Below are 24454 nucleotides of genomic sequence, written 5' to 3'. Positions count from 1 at the left end.
CATCTCTGCGCTGCTGACCCGTCTCCGCTCGGGATGGTTTCCTGTTGGCCCCGCTGTGGACTGGACTCCCGCTGATGTGTTGGATCCACTGTGGACTGGACTTTCACAATGTTATGTCAGACCCACTCGACATCCGTTGCTTTCGGTCTCCCCTAGAGGGGGGGGGTTACCCACATATGCGGTCCTCTCCAAGGTTTCTCATAGTCATTCACCGACGTCCCACTGGGGTGAGTTTTTCCTTGCCCGTATGTGGGCTCTGTACCGAGGATGTCGTTGTGGCTTGTACAGCCCTTTGAGACACTTGTGATTTAGGGCTATATAAATAAACATTGATTGATTGATTGATTGATATTTCAAGTCTTTTGGAGTATTTTTTCAGGAATTTTTGGGGTAAACCTCTAGTCTTTTAGGATATATTTCAAGTCTTTTAGGGTATGTTTCAAGTCCTTTGGGGTATGTTTAAAGGTTTTTAGGATATATTTCAAGTCTTTTAGGGTATGTTTCAAGTCTTTTGGGGTATAGTTAAAGTCTTTTAGAGGTATGTCAAGTGTTTTGGGGTATGTTTCAAGACTTTTGAGGTATATTTGAAGTGTTTTGAGGTATGTCTAAATACTTTTTGGGTAAGTTTCAATTCTTTTGGGGTATGTTTCAAGTCTTTCGAGTATGATTCAAGTGTTTTGGGTTAGGTTTAATGTCGTTTGGGGTATATTTCAAGTCTTTTAGGATATATTACAAGTCTGTTAGGGTATCTATCAAGTATTTTGGGGTATGTTTCCAGTTTGTTGGTGTATTTTTCAAGACTTTTGGGGTATATTTCAAGTCTTTTAGGGTATGATTCAAGTATTTTCGGGTATGTTTCAAGTTTTTTAGGATATATTTCAAGTCTTTTAGGGTATGTTATAAGTGTTTTGGGGTATAGTTCAAGTATTTTGGTGTATGTATTAAGTCTTTTGGGGTATGTTTAAAGTCTTTTAGGGTATGTTTAAAGTTTTTTAGGATATATTTCAAGTCTTTTTGGGTATGTTTTAAGTCTTCTGGGGTATAATTCAAGTCTTTTGGAGATATTTCAATTATTTTGGTGTATTTTTTCAAGAATTTGGGGGTATATTTCAAGTCTTTTAGGATATATTTCAAGTCTTTTAGGGTATATTTAAAGTATTTTGGGGTATGTTTCGAGTTTTCTTTAGGATATATTTCAAGTCTTTTAGGGTATGTTTAAAGTCTTTTGTGGTATAGTTAAGGTCTTTTGGAGATATGTCAAGTCTTTTGGGGTATGTTTCAAGTGTTAGGGTTAGAGCTAACTCTTAGTGCCTACATAAGCATGCTATCGTGCTAACAGCTAGCTCGTGTCAAGTACCAAGTTATATGTGACTCTAATGTGTACGTCTGGAAAATTAGCTAAAAAAAATGTTAGCATGCTAGCAAGGAGCATTTTGACTTTAGAACCGTTCAAATCCATTGAGAAATGTGGGGTATGTTGAAGTTTGAATATTGGCAATTCATTTTCAAAAGGGGAACAATTCCTGGTAATTCGGAACCGGGAACTTGTTGGTTTGAATGTCCATGATGAATTGAGAGTGAATTGCATGAGAAATGTTGGCTCTTGAGAGGTTTGTATATTGCCTATTCATTTCAAATGGGAAAAAATTCCTGGTAATTACTGGTAATCTATGAATTTTGTGAACTGCGATACTTGTTGGCTTGAATGTCCAGGGTGAGTGGAATGTTTGGGTGCTGGAATCGGATGAGAAATGTGGGATATGAAGAGGTTTGTATATTGCCCATTCATTTTTAATAGGAGAAAGTTCCTAGTAATTCCGCGAAAACCGGGTATTTTCGGAACTGGGAAACATTTTGCTTTGAATGTCTAATTAATTCTGGGTAATCAGGAAATTTTCAGGACCGGGATCTCGTTGATTTGAATGTCCATGATGAGTGGAGTGTGTGAATGGTGGAACTGTTTGAATCGGATGACAAATGTGGTATTTTGAGAGGTTTGTATATTGCCCATTCATTTAAAAATTCCTAGTAATTGCTGGTAATCTGTGACATTTTTGAACTGCAATACTTGTTGTCTTGAAAGTCCAGGGTGAGTGGAGTGTGTGGGTGCTGGAATTGGATGAGAAATGTGGGATATAAAGAGGTTTGTATATTGCCCATTCATTTTTAATAGGAGAAAGTTCCTTGTAATTCTGTGAAAACCGGGTATTTTGGGAACTGGGAAACATTTTGCTTTGAATGTCTCAGTAATTCTGGGTAATCAGGGAATTTTCAGAACCAGGATCTTGTTGGTTTGAATGTCCATGAGTTGAGAGTGAGAATGGTGGAACAGTTTGAATCTCATGAGAAATGTGGGATATTGAGAGGTTTGTATATTGCCCATTCATTATTAATGGGAAGTAATTACTGGTAATCTGTGAATTTTGTGAACTGCAATACTTGTTGGCTTGAATGTCTAGGCTGAGTGGAGTGTGTGGTTGTTGGAATCGGATGAGAAATGTGGGATATAAAGAAGTTTGTATATTGCCCATTAATTTTTAATAAGAGAAAGTTCCTTGTAATTCCGCAAAAAACGGGTATTTTTAGACCTGGAAAACATTGTGCCTTGAATGCCTAGGCTAGGGTGAGTGGAATAAGTAGATTGTCGAACGGTTGGAATCGGGTGAGAAATGCCGGTGCAAGTTTGAAAATTGGCCTTTTTATTTTTTAAAGGAAAAAAAATCCTGGAAAATTTGGATACTTTTTGGATATCAATTTTGATACTGAAACGGTTTGGATCGGATGAAAACCTGGGGAGAAGAAGGCGGACAAAAAGAGACGAAATAGGAAGAAGTTAAAATTGATTGATTTTGGTGTCGAATATTATATGTGAATGCTCTTTACACAAACACAATACATAGCGTTAGATGAATATAATGACCACACCACAACCCTGTCCTACCAGAGGGTTGTGGCTCAAAACTGCCATAAAGTGTCTAACTTACACTACCGTTCAAATGTTTGGGGTCACCCAAACAATTTTGTGGAAAAGCCTTCATTTCTAAAAACAAGAATAGACTGTCGAGTTTCAGATGAAAGTTCTCTTTTTCTGGCTATTTTGAGCGTTTAATTGACCCCACAAATGTGATGCTCCAGAAACTCAATCTGCTCAAAGGAAGGTCAGTTTTGTAGCTTCTGTAACGAGCTAAACTGTTTTCAGATGTGTGAACATGATTGCACAAGGGTTTTCTAATCATCAATCAGCCTTCTGAGCCAATGAGCAAACACATTGTACCATTAGAACACTGGAGTGATAGTTGCTGGAAATGGGCCTCTATACACCTATGTAGATATTGCACCAAAAACCAGACATTTGCAGCTAGAATAGTCATTTACCACATTAGCAATGTATAGAGTGTATTCCTTTAAAGTTAAGACTAGTTTAAAGTTATCTTCATTGAAAAGTACAGTGCTTTTCCTTCAAAAATAAGGACATTTCAATGTGACCCCAAACTTTTGAACGGTAGTGTATATGCTTAGGAAAATTTGGAATTTTACAAGAATTTAGTTTGGGATCAAACTAAATGATGAACAATTCAACACTGCTTTTATTTTGTCGTTAATTCAAACATAATACATCCATGTGTCTGTTTTCTTGAGTTGGGTTTGCTGACATAAGAAAAACCAAAAAAATCTGCTGCTGCCTTAATTATATCTTTGCTTGGGTACCGGAGTGTCAAACAGCGTTATTTGCGGAGCTGGTTGCGTGACCTGCCTTGTTTTGGTAAAAACATCTTGATGGGTCGTGAGTGCCGGTGTCAAAGGTTAGCGTTTGGAGTAAAACTATATGAGCCGCCCGAGGGTAGCTTAGACAGAGACAGATGGAGCATTTCTGTGTGAACGGTGTCTTGTGAGGAATAAAAGCCAGACAAATAACTAAAACCCTTCGAGACACAAGGGTCACACAAAGTATGTCGTGTTTGATACCCGCTCGCACATCAAGCTGCACAGTTCAGTCCCTTTGACTGTTCACGTCCAATTACTCGTATGTTGGCTGCAAATTCAACAAAATTTTGGCCATGGTGATGAAAAAAATCAAGACAGTTTCTGAACGTTTCTAAAAGCTCTTTATTGAGTACATTCCGTGATATATTGTACTGCATGCTCCTAGAAACACTTGGGTTTAGTTGTGGTTTCATCATCTGTACACAGACTGTGAATAAACGCACACAACAACATTTTCAACACAAGGGTTTCTGTAAACGCTCCAATTAACATCTATTCAGTTAGCCGCGGTCGCTATATACCTGCTGGGGTCTCATGGCTTCATACGCAATGGTATTTACTGTTGTGGTTGTGGGCAACCTCGAGATTGACCTTTAATTACCTGCAACTGCAATTGAAGTATGAAGACTGCTCTGCTCTGCATGCGCTTTAAAATGTGTTGGTGGAAAAAGTCATCCGCCTTACACTTGCTGAGCTTTTCAGTGCTAATGCTTCTTACTCAGCAGTTAGCACATTTCTACTATTACAACATTGGTTGTGTTGCTGCTGTGTTGTACAATATAGTTGTTCACAGGTCCGTGCAGATTCTCAGTCACCAAGGTCAGGGTAACGAGCAAAGGTTTAGTGGAGGCAATTGGACTCTTCTTGTTTCGTTGGTTCATCCGACAGGCTTCTTCAGTTCTAGCTCCTATTACATGTGTCTGGTGGGTGCGTTCCCCTGGGGGTGGTCACAATAGGGGCGTTGTTGCCGTAGCCCGGTCAAAACAAATGACAAGGAATGGCATGTACAAGACAAAAGCAATCAAAGGTAGACTTGAAGTTGTTAGCGATGAGTTCATACCAGAGTGTGTGTTCATGTTTCAAGTGCTTCAGCATGCACACACACACATACACTCAGGAGATGTGGCCTTATTAAAAAGCCATGGCCAGCCGGTGTAGCAGTGAGGGCAGTCTCAGTGCTTCATATCTTAATCATGATCATTGAAGTCCAATCTCAGCTTCTTCTTCTTCCATGACTTTGGCGTCCCTGCACCTGCCTCCTCTATTTAGGACGCTTAAAGACACTTCCATCACTTTTTATAATATCATTCTGCTGGTATGCCGAAGATTGCAAAACCAGATCTTTTTTTGTTGTCTCGCTGTGGATCTTTGAGGAAAAAAGATAGATCAAAACAAGCCCTTAATAGTGGATTGTTATAGATTTCAGTGCTCAAACAACCTTGTCCTAAGTTTTTGTACAATGTTAAACATATGGGCACCGAAACAAGTGGAGAACAAAACAAACGTGCAGGAAAAACGAGATCATGGACAAAAATAAGAGCGGTTGTGAACTGTTGAAGACACACACTTACCAGAGTGGCTGTACTCTCACTGAACCACCACACACGCATACACATATCTACACAAATGGCGTTCAAGTTCAAGACACACCTCTGGGATAAGCTGTCATCACCATGGTTGCAGTACAAGTTCAGTGTTAGGGCAAAAAAGACGCGCACACACCAAACACACACATTGCATCTACTGTCCGTCTACACATGCATGTGATGAACGCTAACATGTATTTAATGTGCCTTGGGAGTCGTTTCCCACTCTCTCTCAGGTCAGTCTTTCACGGGCTCTCTTCCTGTTTTTTTTTTAGTTGATCCTGCGGTACTTCCTGTGCCAGAGTGCAGTTGGCAAGTTCTGGCATCCCTGGTATTCCCGCCGCATCTCGCTGGCCGTTAGCGGCGGTGTGGCGTTGCAGGGTGCTCCAGCCAGGGTGACGTTGAGAAGGCCGGCCCAAGGGTCCAACAATTGGGACGCACCAGTGCTCTGCAAATCAGGTTGTTGTTCAGAATGGAATCCCCTTCAAAATTAAGTTTGAATGATGAGAGAAGCTAATGTTGAATATTTATTGCTGTCCGATGAGAACCACATATCTCTGTGTGATGCTTGTTAACATAATCAGCCATGTTTTCTTGCTAAACATATGTAACTAGTGTTACTGAACAACCAGTGAAATCATGTTTACTCACGCTAACTAGTAACTTCACTTGCCTCCAAAACTGTCCTTTAAAAAATGTGCACCTCCTTCAGACCACAACTCCACTAATTTAAAGGCCTACTGAAATGAATTTTTTTAATTTAAACGGGGATAGCAGATCCATTCTATGTGTCATACTTGATCATTTCGCGATATTGCCATATTTTTGCTGAAAGGATTTAGTATAGAACAACGACGATAAAGTTCGCAACTTTTGGTCTCTGATAAAAAAAAGCCTTGCCCCTACCGGAAGTAGCGTGACGTAGTCAGTTGTTCGCCTCCTCATATTTTCCTATTGTTTTCAATGCAGCTAGAGCGATTCGGACCAAGAAAGCGACGATTACCCCATTAATTTGAGCAAGGATGAAAGATTTGTGGATGAGGAACGTTAGAGTGACAGACTAGAATGCAGTGAAAGACATATCTTTTTTCGCTCTGACCGTAACTTAGGTACAAGCTGGCTCATTGGATTCCACACTCTCTCCTTTTTCTATTGTGGATCACGGATTTGTATTTTAAACCACCTCGGATACTATATCCTCTTGAAAATGAGAGTCGAGAACGCGAAATGGACATTCACAGTGACTTTTATATCCACGACAATACATCGGCGAAGCTCTTTAGCTACTGAGCTAACGTGATATCATCTGGCTCAAATGCAGATAGAAACAAAATAAATAAATCCCTGACTGGAAGGATAGACAGAAGATCAACAATACTATTAAACCATGTACATGTAACTACACGGTTAATAATTCTCAGCCTGGCAAAACTTAACAATGCTGTTGCTAACGACGCTGAAGATAACTTAGCAACTTAGCAACCGGACCTCACAGAGCTATGATAAAAACATTAGCGCTCCACCTACGCCAGCCAGCCCTCATCTGCTCATCAACACCCGTGCTCACCTGCGTTCCAGCGATCGACGGAGCAACGAAGGACTTCACCCGATCACAGATGCGGTTGGCGGCTAGCATCGACTAGCGCGTCTGCTATCCAAGTAAGTCCTCCTTGTTGTGTTGCTACAGCCAGCCGCTAATACACCGATCCCACCTACAACTTTCTTCTTTGCAGTCTCCATTGTTCATTAAACAAATTGCAAAAGATTCACCAACACAGATGTCCAGAATACTGTGGAATTATGAAATGAAAACAGAGCTATTTTGTATTGGCTTCAATGGGCTACCGATACTCCTGTTTCACTGGCTACGTCACGCGCATACGTCATCATCCAAAGGCGTTTTCAACCGGAAGTTTAGCGGGAAATTTAAAATTGCACTTTATAAGTTAACCCGGCCGTATTGGCATGTGTTGCAATGTTAAGATTTCATCATTGATATATAAACTATCAGACTGCGTGGTCGGTAGTAGTGGGTTTCAGTAGGCCTTTAAGCTAAGACCCTTACTGATACACATGGTTGTCAGTGGACAGTAAAGATGTGACTTCCAGTGGGTGTGTGAAGTACCACGCGTAAGATGCTGATAATTACTTTTCTGCCATGATATTCTTGTATGAAAAGGTCAATATGATAAAATCTGAAAGTGTGGGACGAAAAAAGTCAAACCATTAATTCTCTCGACCAAATTTGAGCACTCATTACTCAGACAATCAGTGCGATTAAATACCTTCTCCAGGTGGTCTAACAGGCAGGTTGCCGGACCTACGTGGGCCCAGCTGCTGTCTTCCCAGCCTGGACTCATCGCCTGGTAGTTCTGATTCGGCCCTTTCTGGCTCTGAATCAGAAATACGTTAAAATGTTTCTGGGATCCTTTCAGCCTTTTGGACAGAACGCCGCTGTAGCTCTGATCCATGAACAACAAAACACGGGTTGCCCGGCAACCAGCCAGATCAGCCAACAGCTCATTGACCGAGTAGCGCTCCTTTAGATCCGCCTGGAAGGAGAAGCCGATGAAAATACCTCAACCGGACCATCTACAGTATCTGGCTGTCTCTCTTACGATGCCGTTAAGGTTGCCATCCCACAGGAGCATGGTGCCGTCACTGCGTGTGGGCGAGTTCAGGTAGAGCACCAGCGTGTCGGCGCAGTGCTGTTTCCTGCAGACGTACGAGACGTGGTTACGGATCACCGCTTTCTCCGTGGCCGAATAGGCGCCCTCCAGCTCATCTGCAATGAGAGAATATATATAAAGAAGTTACATATGCTATCATTTATAGAAACCCTATGAGATGGAAGTCTTACCTGGAATGTGACCACTGCTGGCAAAGAAGGTCTTGATGTTGTCTTTGTGGAAACCGTTGATGCGAAGCATTCTGTAGAAGCTATGAAGATTCTGCACATGTCGCTGAAAAGTAATCTGTTGCCTCCATCCACCTGAAGTGTACCAGCACAATGTTAATTAAGTATTGTGCTTCCAATGCCAGCAGGTACTCTGATGGAAGCTAAGGCCTTCAGATTAACTTGATAGGTTTGGGTCACCAAAGAACATCTTACCAGAGATGAGGACAGCATGATCGCAGGTCTGGTAGAGACGGCAGGAGAGGTGGGTGGCGAGTGGCTGCTGGTGACAGCGTCTGGTGTTTTTGTTCAGCTCACAGCTGGAGATGGGAAGACTTGGGGAACCCATGGGCACCGGCTGAGGACACCTGGCAAATTCTGCATGATCTGTTGAAAGAAAGGGTACAAAATATCTTATAAGGAACTATTTCTATTCCCTACTGTAACACACGACATCAGGGTCAGCAGTGTCCAAACTCACCAACACATCTGAGCCTCTGGGTCTGGTTGCTGTCTCTGACTCCGACTACCAGCGGTAGGAAATGGACCTCACAGAGTATTCCGCTGAACAAGCTGCTAATGATACTTCCCTGTGGACTTCCGCCCACTATCCAACCGCGCCCGTGGCGGCTGACAAGACTATCGGGCCTGGCCTGGCGGCGCTTCAGCTGGTTCTGACAGCGACCTTTCAAAGCGTGAGTTAAACACTCCTCTCCTGAAGACAAAAAAAGAGAGTTTTTGGCCATGGCTGTTAAATAATCTTTGAACAGTTGGCTTTCCTGTTAAGATGATGCAGGATTTGGCAATTTCATTGGCTCACTCCCAGTTATACCTATCTCCAGTGAAGCTCCACATCCATAATTTACAGTAATAAGGGCAAAGATTTTTAGGACCAGTTGATTCTTATGCAGAGATAATACCCAACATGACATGGTTCCACTGCCTTATGGACTCATACTGGAAAACAAACTGATTGGAGAAGTTACAATTCAACACACAAATGATACTTGGACATACCTGGAAATTCCTTTTTTGGTATACCTCCAACTTGGGTCAACAATAGATCCTTTCAATCTGTGTATCCCTTGGATCTTTCTCCATGGTCATTGCGGGTGATATAGCTATTCCTAGCATAGATATTAGGTTTGAAAGCAAGACTATATCTCAGACTGAACAGCACTCAGCCAAATGGTCATTGTAAACAACAACAGGTCAAGTCAGCTATTGGAACCACAACATTGCTTATCATCTCATACAACAGCTACGGATCCAGCAAGACATATTTAAAGTGTGCTCAAGACCAGGAAATGTGTTCACCTGGACTTACAAAAGGTGGAAAAGACTTGGTACCATTTATTTATTTGTCTTTCTTCCTAAGATTAAAGTAGCTTTAAAGACAACCAGGCTTAAAAATAGGACAGCCCAAATTCATCCTCAGAACCCAGCAGGGGGCCACTGCTGTGTGCGTGTGTGTGTGTGTCTGTGTCTGTGTATGTATGAATAATTGACTGGTGTGTGTTCGTGAGACACAGGCCCAAATTCACCTCAACATCTGGTTGCAACCCTTTTCACAGCAGAGGGTCAGCAATTTGCACTTTACCGCTGTTTCTTTTACCGGATTTGTGGGGATCCTACATCCACTTCCTGTCCCCCTAGACTGTTTATGCTCTACAGCACTTTGTTCGCTCTCCCTCTTGGCCTTTTATCCACTCTGATGTGTTGTTTTCAACCAGCAAAAGGCAAGGGTTTGGTATGCTGTGAAGCCATCAGCCACTTTTGACTTGCACCAACTTATTGGCACTTACAGATCTCTTCATTGGGTTTACCGGCACAATCTAATGAGTTACAACCACGTTAAAAACACGTAGTTATATTAATATAGCTAGTATAATCTTTTCTTTTTTTTAAACTTTTGTTTATTGGATTTTTGACACATACAGTCCAGAAATACAATCAAACACATGTCTTTTTTCTACCCCAAACAAGTAACCCACAAAAATGGTATGTAAAATTAAATAAAAATAACAAACTACAAAAAAAACATGCCACGGTCAAATAAGTACAGACAACTGCACTCCTGAATGTCCCTAACACGGTGGAGCAATACACAAAAGAAGACAAAGGGCTCATCAATTTTCTACCTTTCAAAAACTTTTCAATCGGGGTTAAAACATTTGAGATCAGTCTAATTTACGTATTTTAGGAAACTACCCCATACTTCCTGAAACTTCACAGAACCACCGTTTAATGTCAGCCTAGTTTTCTCCAATTTAAGGAGGGTCTGGCAAGGCAGCGGTGTTGCCTTCCAATTTAACACAATGAGTTTTCTAGCTTACAAAGTAATGAACGCCACAAGATTCTAGCACAAATAGAAGACTTATGAACTCTACTTAAAATCTCTGTCCAGATGTCCTCAGATAAAGTCACTCCTAAGTCACCCTCCTAAAGTGACTTCATTGATTGATCTGATTGTACAGATTCAGGGTGTCAATAAAAGATTTGATTGTAAATACAAGTTATTGATCCTTTTAAAGTCGGAAGTGGTGTCAGAAAAAGCATCTAAAAACTGTCCGTCGGTAAGTTTGGAAACCTGGGAAAAGTATTACAAACAAAATTGCGGATCTGTAGATATCTATAGGTATCTAAAAACAGTGTTGATTAGGAAGTGAAAATGTATCACTAAGTTGCTGGAAAGAAGCAAAAGTTTTGTCAAAGTATAAATCTTTAATGTTGTTGATCCCCAGACTCGACTATCTTAAAGAGGCATTATCAACAAGAGAGGGAGGGAAAGAATGATTAGCAGTGATGGGTGCAAGACTAGAAATAGTCTGTAAACCAAAATAGAGCTTAAACTGAACCCAAATTCTGAACGAGGTTTTAACGATTGGATTTTTTGTAAAAGCGGAAGTAGAAGATTGGATGTGAGGGTGAACCAAAGCCCTAAGAGATACTGGTTTAGTTAAGTTAGCCTCCATAACCAGCCATAACAAAGGGGGATCAAGTTCTTCATATTGCAGCCGATATTTTAGAATCCTAATGTTGGTGACCCAGTAATACAATCTAAAGTTTGATAGTGTTAATTTGGGTCTCTGTAAAGATTGTTTACGTAACCTGTGAGTCTTTTTGTTCCAAATGAAGTCTCAAACCTGACTAACTGAGGGAGAACATGTGGTATAGACAAACAGGAGTAATCTCAGAAGTAAGTTCATTTTAACAGAGTTGAAGCTAACACAATCGTTACAAAAAACGAATGTTGTGATACGGCTGGCATCAGAAGTGTAGACACTCTTCCTACCCAGCAAGGACTCTGTCTTGCATAACACAACAAGCTTTAAAAGGGGGGCTTTCAAAAACGGCCAACCTTCACTGTCTCTTCTGCTTCAGTTAAGGACAGAACTTTGTACTCGCACACACTAAATAAAACACACTAGCAGGCTCGGCGACCTTTCAAGAAAGGAACGCTACTATCACAACTACTAAAGCTTGGTAAGTCAAAGACTATTGCCAACTATTTACTAACCAATTGCTGCATCTTTTGTAAACCTGCACCACCTAAAAGTTCCTTCTGATGATTATTTTTAATAATGTTGCAACAGTTATGAACAACAAATGCCCCACTTTAGAGTAGGAACGGGTATTGTTTACATTTCAAAGCGTTTTTTTTGCAACCTTTACGTGGATGGCGAGAGTGCGCTAACTTTCCAAAGTGTTTCAGGGACTATATCCCGCCAATTTTAACAAGGAAACTTAAATGGGTACTCAACTCTCCATGTACTCAACGGTAATTGTAATTGTCATGATTATTGCAACAAACGCTGCAACAATACAAAGCATGTGCAGAGAAATGTCTTGCTTGTGTTGTCATGTTGATGCTCATAATTCATGTAACACAAATAGTGAGCACACGTATAGTAGCACACTTCTTTTTTCAGTCTGATTACTACCGTTTACCGTAATGGAACAGAGTTTTGGTACCAAGAGCGAGGAGCGATAGATGGCTCTAAGACACAGAAGGTCCCATGCACTCACCCAAGTAAATACCATCCAGATGGGAGCATCTCTTCTTGGTCACATTCAGGTCCACGTAGAAGAGGCCCACCGGGTGTCCAAAGTTCTCCCCTGGGCTGGGGTCCAGCACCAGCACTGCATCGTGGGCCACAGAGGACTGGTAAGGCGACTGGTACCTGTGGCGACTCTCCCTCCCGTTTGCCCTTGGACCCGCGCTCAAAGCAGCCCGAAACTTGGAGCCCGGAAGCACGCTGGAGGGGGACGAGTCCGGGAGGATGGCGAGCACTTTGTCGGAGGCTCCTGGAGGATTATGGAGATACCAAAAAACAATCCTGCTTAGTTCCAGTATTTGTTGCATGGATGAAGACGTCCACATCTTCCATGGGATGCAACATTCTGTCAAGTCTGTGAACTTTCTATGAGATGATATATTGTAGGAAGGAACGGATTGAAATCAACAGTAAATAATGAGGAATTTGAAATTGTTGGTTCAAACATTTGAAACATGTTCAGAAGCTTGAATATTGATACGTATTAAAAACACAGTAACTGTCTGTACTGTCAAATACTGCTAACATCCACAATGTGAACATGGTCGCGGTAAAACTGTGTTCTACGCACAGTCGAGTGCCTGCAAAACTTTGGTGTCAAAACAATGGCACGCCTAAAACACACTCTGTGCACTGTGCTTACTAAGACTCTGAGCATTTGCGCATACTCTGTTTGAGCTCGGACTCTGTGCACTGCGTTAGCGCAAACAGAGTCTAGCGAGTGCAAACAGTCCTTGCAAGTGCAAACAGAGTCTACAGGCGCCCAAACAGAGTCTGCACGCGCGCAAACAGAGTCTAGCGAGTGCAAACACAGTCCTTGCAAGCGCAAACAGAGTCCGCACACGCTCAAACATAGTTTGCTTGAGTGCAAACAGAGTCCGTATGAGTGGAAACATAGTCCGCACGCGCTCAAACAGAGTCTAGCGAGTGCAAACACAGTCCTTGCAAGCGCAAACAGGGTCTACAGGCGCCCAAACAGAGTCTGCATGAGTGCAAACAGAGTCCTTGCAAGCGCAGTCTGCACACGCTCAAACAGAGTCTAGCGAGTGCAAACAGAGTGATTGCAAGCGCAAACAGAGTATCCAGTCCGCACGTGCTCAGAGTCTAGCGATTGTAAACATAGTCCTTGCAAGCGCAAACAGTCTATAGGCGCCCAAACAGAGTCTAGCGAGTGCAAACAGAGTCCTTGCAAGAGCAAACAGAGTCTAGCGATTGCAAACAGAGTCTGTGTGAGTGCAAACAGTCTATAGGCGCCCAAACAGAGTCTAGTGAGTGCAAACAGAGTCCATGCAAGCACAAACAGAGTCCGCACGTGCTCAACCAGAGTCTAGCGAGTGCAAACAGAGTGATTGCAAGCGCAAACAGAGTATCCATACGCACGTGCTCAGAGTCTAGCGAATGTAAACATAGTCTTTGCAAGCGCAAACAGTCTATAGGCGCCCAAACAGAGTCTAGCGAGTGCAAACAGAGTCTTTGCAAGAGCAAACAGAGTCTAGCGATTGCAAACAGTCTGTGTGAGTGCAAACAGTTTATAGGCGCCCAAACAGAGTCTAGCGAGTGCAAACAGAGTCCATGCAAGCACAAACAGAGTCCCCACGTGCTCAAACAGAGTCTAGCGAGTGCAAACAGAGTCCTTGCAAGCGCAAACAGAGTCTACAGGCCCCAAACAGAGTCTACAGGCGCCCAGAGTCTAGCGAGTGCAGAGTCCTTGCAAGCGCAAACAGTCTAGCGAGTGCAAACAGAGTCCCAGGCACACAGAAAGTGTTTCATGCACGTGGATATTGGTACCGTTTTGATGATATAAAAAAATGTGCACAATTAGGAAGGATAGAACATAATTCATATTCCACAAATTAATTCCTAAATTGTTACTGTCCAATTCAAAACATAAATCTCCATTTCAGGACTTTTTTGTTTTTTAGGAGAAGATCAATGAAACGTTTTATTGGAGTAGTTAATAGAACTTCTATTGATGCATCATTAACCTTTGTCAAGCGGTTATGAAAACGACGACAATGCAGGTCATGTTTTCCCCGTCTGGACAAATATTCAATATTCATAAAAATGGACGGATGCTGCCCGGCTCAACCTTTGACCTCTCACCTGCGGCGCGGCGCGGCTCGGAGGCGTAGACGGCCACGGCGGAGGGCGGCAGGTGGGCGAGGCGCCTGCACTCGGCCGGAGAGCGCGAGGACACGCGCAGGCAGCGCTCCAGCTGCTCCCACTGCAGGGACTGAAGGCCCGAGCGGACCCAACGCTCTAGCTGAACCTTGGTCACGCTCCCCGCCGCAGCCCAGTGGAGGATGATGATGGTGATGGTGATGGTGATGGTGAGGGGATGCTTCATGGTCACAAGTCTTTATTTTCTTCTTCTTGTCGTTTGTGCTGCTCTTTATTCTTCTCTTCCTGTCATCTTCCTTCACCTTCTTTTTTCTCTTTCCTTTTTATGATCCCTCCGCACTTTTATTCATTTTTACATCATTTGTTATTCCTGTCTTCATTCAAAGGTCAGTTGCATCTTTTTGCGCTGGAAAAGTCACTTTTTTGTCTTCTGTAGCTGTGAAAAATAAAGCCAGATGTCAAGTTTAGGGAGTTGTTTTTCTCTTCATCCCTCCTTTTTTCTGGACGCTGAAGACAAAATGATCCGCCATAATCGTCCCAGCAGAGAAAAAAGACTTTTAATTCATAAATTTGTCCTCCTGAAAAATCATCCAGGAGGAGGACAAGTGTTGTCCTGTGGACCCTCAGCTGCCAGAAAGCAGCTCTTAAAGCCGTCTCTTTCTCTCTTTCTTCCTCTCTCTCTCTCTCTCTCTCTCTCTCTCTCTCTCTCTCTCTCTCTCTCTCTCTCTCTCTCTCTCTCTCTCTCTCTCACACGTGCATGGCGAGAAAGAGGGGAGGAGATAAGAGGAGGAAGGAGGAAGGAAACAAGGAGGGAACAAGGTGAGAGGAAAGGGAAGGACAGACAAGAGGTGATTGGTGGATGGTACCCAGCAGGCACAGGACATTGATACGACGTTGATTATACGTACATGTCCTTTAAAACTGACTTTGAAACATCGTACAAAAAGAGTTGTATTTGTAAAGTGAGATACCATTGATGTTTGATCCACGTTGTTGGTTGGGAAATGGACAACATTTCAATGGTCAAATCAACGTCAGAACCTGACATTGAATAAGCGTTGTCAAAAAGCATGTTGTTTCATCGTTGTATTTGTGTTGTAGAATATTGGTTGGGATGTGACCAAATTTCAATAGTCAAATTAACGTCACAACCTTGATTAAACGTTGTCAAAAAGCATGTTGTTTCAATGTTGTATTTGTGTTGTAGAATATTGGTTGAGAAATGACCAACATTTCAATGGTCAAATCAACGTAACAACTTGACATTGAATAAACATTGTCAAATAGCATGTTTTTTCAACGTTGTATTTGTGTTGTAGATTATTGGTTGGGAACTGACCAAAATGTAATGGTCAAATCAACATCACAACCTGACATTGATTAAACGTTGTCAAAAAGCATGTTGTTTCAATGTTGTATTTGTGTTGTAGAATATTGGTTGGGAAATGACCAAATAAGATAAAAGTGGTCCAAATTTTCCGTTTACAACGATGCACTCAAAAAACAAAAATAACAACAGATTTTGCAACAAAAAAAACCCTGGCAGTTAAGTTGCCAGAATTTTACTGTTAGCGTAAAAGTGGTACCGTTGTTCTATTTAGAGCAGGGGTCTCAAACACGCGGCCCGCGGGCCAATTGTGGCCCGCGAGACGTTAATTTGCGGCCCCCACCTTAATATGAAAGTTTAATGTTAGTGCGGCCCGCAAGTTTTAAATGAATGGCGCTTGACAGCGTTGTGTACGGAGCTGAAAGAATCTACCAATCACGGTGTGGTATAAGGCTCTCGACAATATCGAGGGTGTGCCGTGATGGCACTGCCTTTAGTGTCCTCTAGAACCTGTCATCACGCAGTCTTTTTCTCCATACAAAGCGTGCCAGCCCAGACACATGTTGTATGAGGCTTTTGCAGGCACACACAAGTGATTGCAAGACATACTTGTAGAACAGCCATACATGTCACACTGAGGGTGGTCATATCAAAAACTTTAACACTGTTACAAATATGCGCCACACTGTGAACCCACACCAAACAAGAATGACAAACACATTTCGGGAGAACATCCGCAACCTAAACACAACATAAACACAACAAAACAAATACCCAGAATCCTTTGCAGCCCTAACTCTTCCGGGCTACAAAAACCCCCCCCCGCTAAACCCAACCCAGCCTCCTCCTAACCCCGCCCACCTCAACCCCCCCCTGAATTCGGAGGTCTCAAGGTTGGCAAGTATGCATTGACGTCACTTGCGTGATGCAGGCAGAGAAACATTTTGCCGCTTTTCCACGACACCCGCACACGCTCTTCCTCCCTCCCTCCCCGCCTCCCTCGCTCGCCCGCCTGTTCGCTCCCGCCCCCGTTGTAAACAGTCCGGGTGGGGAAGATGAGCAGTCCGGTAGCTTGCAAAGATTTCCGCCGAAGGACCGAGCGACAACACAAAACTGGTGCACTGGACCCCAGCGCTGATACTCCGACAGAGAGTCGCTGGGCGAATCAGACGTGTAACACGTTAGTGGTGATGTTAGCCCGTTCGGGGCTAATTGTGCTACCGTAACTGTAAACTCCACGGCGAGCCCCCCCCCCCCCCTCCACTCCATTTGTTTTGAAGTTGTCCTTGAATACTGATGTTGGAAATTACCTTTTCTTCTATGCTCTTCATTCTCAGAAGTGATGACAAACATTTTTTGTAAATTTGCTGGTAATGTTTTACTTTTAGCCTTAAATATGACACATAATGTCTGTAACTTTACTAGCTCCTGTAATTTCAATAAACCCGAATTAATAAATAATATGTTAGTGTGTTCTAAGTAATCTACTTTATGAATAATCCTTACAGCTCTTTTCTGTAGTTGATACAGAGAAAGTTGCGGTGCACAAGGAATACAATTTGAAACGTCATTATACAACTAGACATGCTGAGGAGTATGCAAAATAGCAGGGAGATGAGAGAGTGAAACTGGTTGCAAATTTATAAACCAGTCTACTGAGGCAACAAGATTTCGTCAAGAAAGCAAGCGAAAAGAGCGATGCAGCAGTCAAAGCTAGCTACATGGTGAGTGAGATGGTTGCTAGGGCGGGAAAGCCATTCAAAGAAGGTGAATTCATTAAAAAGTGCATGTTAGATTTTTTTAAAGAAATATTTTCTTGCGGCCCAGCCTCACCCAGTTTCTGCATCCAGTGGCCCCCTGGTAAATTGAGTTTGAGACCCCTGATTTAGAGGAATGCACTGTAAAAACCAAAACAACAAAAAAACATCGATTTTACAACAAAATAAACGTCAGCTGTGTCGGCAGAATTTTACTGTAAAAATAAAAGTGGTACTGTTTTTCTATTTAAAATAATTACCTTTAAAAAAAAAAGACTGTAGATTCTACAGTAAAAAAAAAACCTGTCAGCTCAGAATTCCATCCATCATCCATCTTCTTCCGCTTATCCGAAGTCAGGGTTGCAGCAGCCTCAGCAGAGAATCCCAGACTTCCCTCTCCCCAGCCACGTTGTCCAGCTCTTCCCAGGCGGATCCTGAGGTGTTCCCAGGCCAGCTGGGAGACATAGTCTCTCCCCCGTGTCCTGGGTCTTCCCTGTGGTCTCTTAAAGAGACACCTCGGAGGACATTATGACCAGATGCTCGAACCACCTCATCTGGCTCCTCTCGATGTGGAGGAGCAACGGCTTTACTTTGAGCTCCTCACAAATGACAGAGCTTCTCACCCTATCTTCAAGGGAGAGAGCCCTGCCACCCGACAGAGGAAACTCATTCCGGCCACTTCTCCAAGTCCACAAAACACATGCAGACTGGTTGGGCAAACTCCCATGCTCCCTCAAGGATCCTGCGGAGAGTATACCTGTAGAGTTGGTCCACAGTTCCATGACCAGGACGAAAACCACACTGCTCCTCCTGAATCCGAGTTTCGACCATAAGGCTTAGCCTCCTCTCCAGTACACCTGAATAGACGTTACCGGGAAGGTTGAGGAGTGTGATCCCGTGAGAGTTGGAACATACCCTGCGGTTCCCCTTTTTAAATGGAAGAACCACCACCCCAGTATGCCAATACTGAATCCGAGGTCCGACTATCCGGCGTAGCCTCCTCTCCAGTACACCTGAATAGACCTTACCGAGAAGGCTACAGTGTGATCCCAAGATAGACAGAACACACCCTCCAGTTCCCCTTTTTAAATAGAGGAACCACAGTATGTCAGTCCAGAGACACCGACCCCGATGTCCACACAATGCTGCAGAATTTTGTCAACCCACAGCACCCGGAGCCTTAAGGAACTCCTGGCGGATCGAGGAGCTTCTTAACTACCTCGGCAACCTCAGTGTCATGACGCGGAGTCGAACCCACGTTTCCTCTGCAGCTGGAGCTGCAGGCACCTCTGCTAACCCCTCTGCTGGCAGCATGCTCAGACACGCCTCTGCTCGTGCTGAGCACAACACGCCCACACAGCAACAAGCCTGCAAGCAATCAATAATCAACGCACCTGGACTTGACGAGGGGGAGCGGCATAAAGACCAGCGGACCCGAGGAACCTTTGCCAGAACGTCGCTAACCTTCCAGTAAGCATCACGTCTGGCATTCCCTTTTCCCAGTGATTTCCTCGTCCTTGTGGTTGCTCTATCTCTCCGTGTTTTCCTCCTGGTTCGTGCCCTTTTGTATTTCCACAGTGACTCCCCTGTCCTCCGTGATCGTGCCTTGTCACTCGATACCCATCCGGATTCCTGACTGCTCTCCCCGATCCACGACCTCCCTGCTCGGAACCAGACCACGCTGCCTTGCTCTTGCCCACGACCTCTTGCCTGTCCATAAACTGCCTCTTCGCCTTTCCCCTTTGGATAACGACGAAAGATACAACCAACATTTGCTGACAACAACTCATGGTAACATTTACATTATTAATATTACACATAGTCAACACTCATTCACTTTGAGTAGCATACACACGCCACGTATTCATCAAAGGTTTAAAATAAACCTTGAAAACCGCAGTCCTGCCCTGGTTGTCGCCTCCTTCCCTTCTCTGATACATAACAGTACGTTCTGGCCAACAACATGTCGGAACCAGGCGACAACGGCAAGCTCCAGGCCCAGATAGCCATATCTTCCGACCTAGCTATCCTTAGCTCCGTTGTTAGCGAACATCAGGTTCGGTTTACTGCCCTTGAGGATCATCTAGAGAGAGCCTTCACCAGACTATATTCCAGGCTGGACAACATGTGCCCCGGGGCCAGTCCTTGAAAACCGCAGTCCTTCCCTGGTTGTCGCCTCTTTCCCTTCTCTGATACATAACACTCAGCCCCAGAAATAGGAAAGCCCACTACAGATTCCCCAAGCACTGCTTCCTCATTGGAAGACATATAGGTGGGTTTGAGGAGGTCTTTGAAGTATTCCTTCCACCAATCCACAACATCCACAGTCGACATCAGCAGCACACGGTCCTCACCTTACACGGTGTTGACAGTGCACTGCTTCTCACTTCAGAGGTGGCGGATGGTGGTCCAGAATTGCTTTGAAGCCGTCCGGAAGTCATTCTCCATGGCTTCTCCAAACTCCTCCAATTTCCGAGTTTTTGCCTCTGCAACCGCCAAAGTCGCACACCGCTTGGCCTGTCAGTACCTGTCCGCTGCCTCCGGAGTCCCATGAGCCAAAAGAACCCGATAGGACTCCTTCTTCAGCTTGACAGCATCTCTTACCCCTGGTGTCCACCAGCGGGTTCTGGGAATACCGCCACGGCAGTCACTGACCACCTTGCGGCCACATCTTCGATCGGCTGCCTCAACAATAGAGGCATGGCATATGGTCCACTCGGACTCAATATCCAGCGCCTCCATCCTAACATGTTCGAAGTTCTCCCGAAGGTGGGCATTGAAACTCTCTCTGATGGGAGACTCTACCAGACGTTCCCAGCAGACCCTCACTATACGTTTGGGCCTTCCAGGTCTGTAAGGCAACCTCCCCCACCATCGGAGCCAACTCACTACCAGGCGGTGATCGGTTGAAAGCTACGCCCTCTCTTCACCCGAATCTCCAAAACATGAGTCCGCACATCCGATGATACCACCACAAAGTCGATCATTGAACTGCAGCCTATATCGGAACGCCAGCTGACAAAGCACCCGACTTCTATCTGGGAGTCGCCAGAATTGTATTGTAAAATTGACAGTAACATTCTGGTGGATGAGCTGCTACTGTTTTAACGTAAAATTTCCAGATTTTTTTTTTTTTTTTTACAGTGCAGCGTACTTTTACTTTACATAAAAAAAGACAAGGCAAATTTGGAAATATATATATTTTCTAATTAGCAAATTTTTCGACATTTCTAAATTGAATCATATAATTATGTAAATACAAATTATTATATGCAAAATATCGATGTATTAAAAAAAAGTATTTAAATTTAAAAAAAGTCTAATAAAAAAAATAAAAATAATAATAATAAAAAAATAAAAATAAAAAAAAAAAAAATATATATATATATATATATATATATATATATATATATATATATATATATATATATATATATATATATATATATATATATATATATAATTAAAACAATTTTAAAGATACGATAAAAGTTATGTTCAGGAGTGGAACAATACACAAATATGGTGATAAATGGCTTGACATTAAGTAAGAACATACAGTATAAGTACACAATTATTACCGCCTTTTTATTATTATTACGATATTATTGCAGTACTTGAATGTACTTAATGTAAGTAAAATACTGGAAAAGTGCTGATAAGTGCAGTTATTGGATAGTGGACAACATGCTGCTCTACTGCTTTAGAGTCCAGACTACAGCTGCTGGACTAAAGAGAAATATGGAAAAAGGATTATGAGTTTGGTAAAAATGTGATGAATACGTGACAGGAAAAGGAAAATTGGCAAATGTGTTAGCAAATTAAGCAAATCATTCAGAAAACATTGAGAAGTGAGACAAGCAGAAGATAAAGTGATGGAGGTGCTGTCTCTCGACAGCCCTCTCGCGGTGAAACTTTTAACTACAAGTTAACCGTCACATTTATTGCTGTCATTACAAAAATTATTTATATTTAATGCATGCTTTTTAAACTACTCGGTCATTTTTGGCTATTCCTCATCAGATCATTTTAATTTAAATGTGAAACAAATTAGTGCTTATTACTGTACGCGGGGGAAAAAAATCAGTCAATATATTTCCAATTCTGCATTGTATGTATTTATTTTTAACCTAATTCTTCAACGACATGTATTTTTTGTTTTTGTTTTGATAAAGAAACAAAAACTACAACTACATTGTTCGGAATGAACGCAAACCGTAACAGTTTGAAGCTGCAATGACCCCAGGAGCCACTAGAGGGCACTCTAGCCCAGACGTGAGGCGTAGCATAACCGAGCAGACGATCTTCGGCGGTGATGCGTCACTCTGTTGTGGTGGCGTACGGCCATACTTTGCCACCATGTGAGCGAGTCGCTCCGCGGAAAAAACACAAGTTGGAGTGAAACCCGGGAGCAGCGCCGCTCCTCTCATCCGGAGCAACCGAGGAGGTTAGTCGTCCACATTTCAGCAACGTTTATTTTTAAATAAAAAAAAAAGGTCTTTCTTACGCGGGAGTCCTGGTTGCTATGGCGTCACGCTGCTCGAATAGACGAGCATGGAAGCTAGTGGAACGCTAACTAGCTTATTGACAAGAGTTCTCAAATGTCCGATAAAACATCATTCCTGTCAGACCGACGCCATGTAAAGTTCTCACTTTAGTTGTGTTGGAAGAGTCAAAAAGTAAGGTAACCGGCCTGAAGCCGAGCAGGCTAACACGATGACGTCACCTACACGTTAAAAACTTTGTCACCTGTCACTGGAACTTTTACGACATCAACAACAACATGGCGGCTTATGTTTGCGCCACGTATTTATTTCGGTTGCGTTTCATTTCCAATCAATAGAACGGTCTTCTAGCGTTTAATAAGGGGTACACTGTTGTGTTCGTTAGTTTCTCATTATGGACAACAGCAAAGCTACTTGTGTTCGAAACGTTGTGTTAACGAAATGTAGTCCAAATGACCCGAGTTTTATCACTAAACTCCAGAGGTGGGTCGTCCAAAAACGTTACTTTAGAGCAGTGCTTCTCAAATAGTGATGTGTGTTGGTGGGCTATTCAACTACATAACGAAGAAGGCCGCAGTTTGAAGAACCCAAGGTCCCAGGGGCCGGACATCAAAAATGACATGTTAGTTTAGAACAGGGGTGTCAAACTCATTTTAGCTCAGGGGCCACATGGAGGAACATCTATTCCCAAGCGGGCCGGACTGGTAAAATCCTGGCATGATTACTTACAAATAAAGATAACTTCAGATTGGGTTCTGGGCGATATGGGGCCCTCGTGCAGGCCTGGGCAATTATTTTGACTCAGGGGCCAAATTTTGAGAAAAAAATGGGTCTAGGGCCGGTATATCTATTTTTAGGAACACTAGTACAAAACCTCACAATAATGTCTGATTAAATGCTAAAAACGTCATGACAGACCGCCTGAAGAAATGGAAAGGAATTTAAATTTTTTTTACTGAATGAGACAACCAGAATGTACATGTAAATAAAGAATGTGGGATTTACAATATTAACTATGAACGATAAAACACTGAATATTGACAACATAAGAACGTCACACCCCCTCTCAACAAACACAGCGAAATATGAACGCAAAGGGTAAAAAAACCCCCCACCTACAATCTGATATATCTGATATATCACTGAGCTTTAGAAATTTGTTGTAAAAATCCCCTTCCGCATCTATCCCTGACACCCGCATTTCATGCTGGCCGCCCTGGAAACACTCTGTGGAAACTCTCCCTACCCACACTGCTTGGTGCCTCGTCTGTAGATGAGCATAGTAACTAGTATATCCTGCAATAGCGCAGATTCCAACCATTGAAATACTTTGTATAATTCAAGACTAACGGTCATCTAAAACATCACTGAACATCATAATGGCAGCTACAGTTTCCATCTTAAAGATCTAAAAAAATGTCCAGCGGGCCAGACTGAAAAGCTTAACGGGCCGCATGTGGCCCCCGGGCCTTAATTTGCCCAGGTCTGCCCTAGTGTGTGAATGTGAGTGTGAATGTTGTCTGTCTATCTGTGTTGGCCCTGCGATGAGGTGGCGACTTGTCCAGGGTGTACACCGCCTTCTGCCCGAATGCAGCTGAGATAGGCTCCAGCACCCCGCGACCCCGAAAGGGTCAAGCAGTAGAAAAATGGATGGATGGATATGGCCTTTTATTATCTCGATATTTTTAGGCCATGTCACGATACACGATATGTATCTCGATATTTTGCCTTAGCCTTGAATGAACACTTGATGCATATAATCACAGCAGTATGATGATTCTGTGTGTCTACATTAAAACATTCTTGTTCATACTGCATTAATATATGCTCATTTTAAACTTTCATGCAGAATCAGAATAGTTTTATTGCCATTGTTTGAGAACGGGTTCACAAACTAGGAATTTTTCTTGGTGCAAACGTGCGACATAAAACACATATAACACATATTTGGTAATAAAAAGAGCTGTGACTGAGCTATCAGATAGACTTAGAAGGAATTCAAGGAATTCAAGGAGCTGCTGTTAGGAGTTATTGTTCATTTGCCTGATGGCCGAGGGGAAAAAACTGTTCAGGTGGCGGGAGGTGTGGGTCTGGATGGAGCGTAGTCTCCTGCCTGAGGGGAGAGGGGAGAATAGTGTGTGTCCAGGGTGAGAAGAGTCAGCTGTGATCCGACCCACACGCCTCCTGGTCCTGGAGGAGAACAAGTCCTGGAGGGATGGGAGCTTGCAGCCAATCACCTTCTCAGCAGCACGTACGATGCGCTGCAGTCTATTCTTATCCTGGACTGTGGCGCCGGGGAACCACACTGTGATGGAGGAGGTCAGGATGGACTCTATCATGGCTGAGTAAAACTGCACCAGGATCTCGGTCGGCACCTTAAGTTTCCTCAGCTGCCGCAGGAAGTACATCCTCTGCTGGGCCTTCTTGATGAGGGAGCTG

General features: G+C 43.1%; 2 protein-coding genes and 1 long non-coding RNA gene across 5 annotated transcripts in view; 2 read left to right on the top strand and 1 right to left on the bottom strand.

Annotated features, from left to right (window-relative positions):
- LOC133658955 (uncharacterized) overlaps positions 1 to 13061 on the top strand; it is a 32473-nt gene extending 19412 nt beyond the window's left edge. The window contains exons 2-4 of the long non-coding RNA XR_009827574.1: positions 5627 to 5810; positions 8397 to 8489; positions 8561 to 13061. This is a non-coding gene — a long non-coding RNA (uncharacterized LOC133658955). The remainder of the gene's footprint in view (positions 1 to 5626; positions 5811 to 8396; positions 8490 to 8560) is intronic.
- si:ch211-67e16.11 (uncharacterized) lies at positions 4095 to 22139 on the bottom strand. 2 transcript variants are annotated; one of them, XM_062061514.1, is made up of 9 exons: positions 22018 to 22139; positions 14409 to 14862; positions 12277 to 12555; positions 8729 to 8962; positions 8464 to 8634; positions 8212 to 8343; positions 7970 to 8136; positions 7637 to 7903; positions 4095 to 5799 (listed from the first exon to the last, which is right to left on the bottom strand). In XM_062061514.1, the coding sequence occupies exons 2-9, from the start codon at positions 14650 to 14652 to the stop codon at positions 5623 to 5625; spliced, it is 1671 nt and encodes a 556-aa protein (XP_061917498.1). In that variant the 5' UTR covers positions 14653 to 14862; positions 22018 to 22139; the 3' UTR covers positions 4095 to 5622. The 2 variants fall into 2 exon arrangements, with proteins under 2 accessions (XP_061917498.1, XP_061917497.1); XM_062061513.1 differs by lacking the exon at positions 22018 to 22139 and having other exon boundaries at positions 14409 to 15088.
- Positions 21808 to 24454, top strand: part of ttll4 (tubulin tyrosine ligase-like family, member 4) — a 40450-nt gene continuing 37803 nt past the window's right edge. The window contains exon 1 of one of the 2 annotated variants that reach the window (XM_062061510.1): positions 21808 to 21957. The gene's annotated coding sequence lies outside the window, so the exon portion shown is untranslated. The remainder of the gene's footprint in view (positions 21958 to 24454) is intronic. The other variant, XM_062061511.1, reaches the window with a different exon arrangement.

Source organism: Entelurus aequoreus, linkage group LG10 (genome assembly GCF_033978785.1).
Source record: "Entelurus aequoreus isolate RoL-2023_Sb linkage group LG10, RoL_Eaeq_v1.1, whole genome shotgun sequence".
Lineage (NCBI taxonomy): Eukaryota > Metazoa > Chordata > Actinopteri > Syngnathiformes > Syngnathidae > Entelurus > Entelurus aequoreus.
Note: the sequence above shows the minus strand (reverse complement) of the source record. Positions and strands in the feature narration are given on the sequence as shown.

Bases quoted from the DNA above. Each gene is read 5' to 3' on its own strand.
- si:ch211-67e16.11 (XM_062061514.1), bottom strand. From the start codon at position 14,652: ATGAAGCATCCCCTCACCATCACCATCACCATCACCATCATCATCCTC. The intron at 8,344-8,463 runs GTAAGATGTTCT...GGTACACTTCAG, and splicing joins TCATGCTGTCCTCATCTCTG to GTGGATGGAGGCAACAGATT. The intron at 5,800-7,636 runs GTATTTAATCGC...CCTGATTTGCAG, and splicing joins TGTTAGACCACCTGGAGAAG to AGCACTGGTGCGTCCCAATT.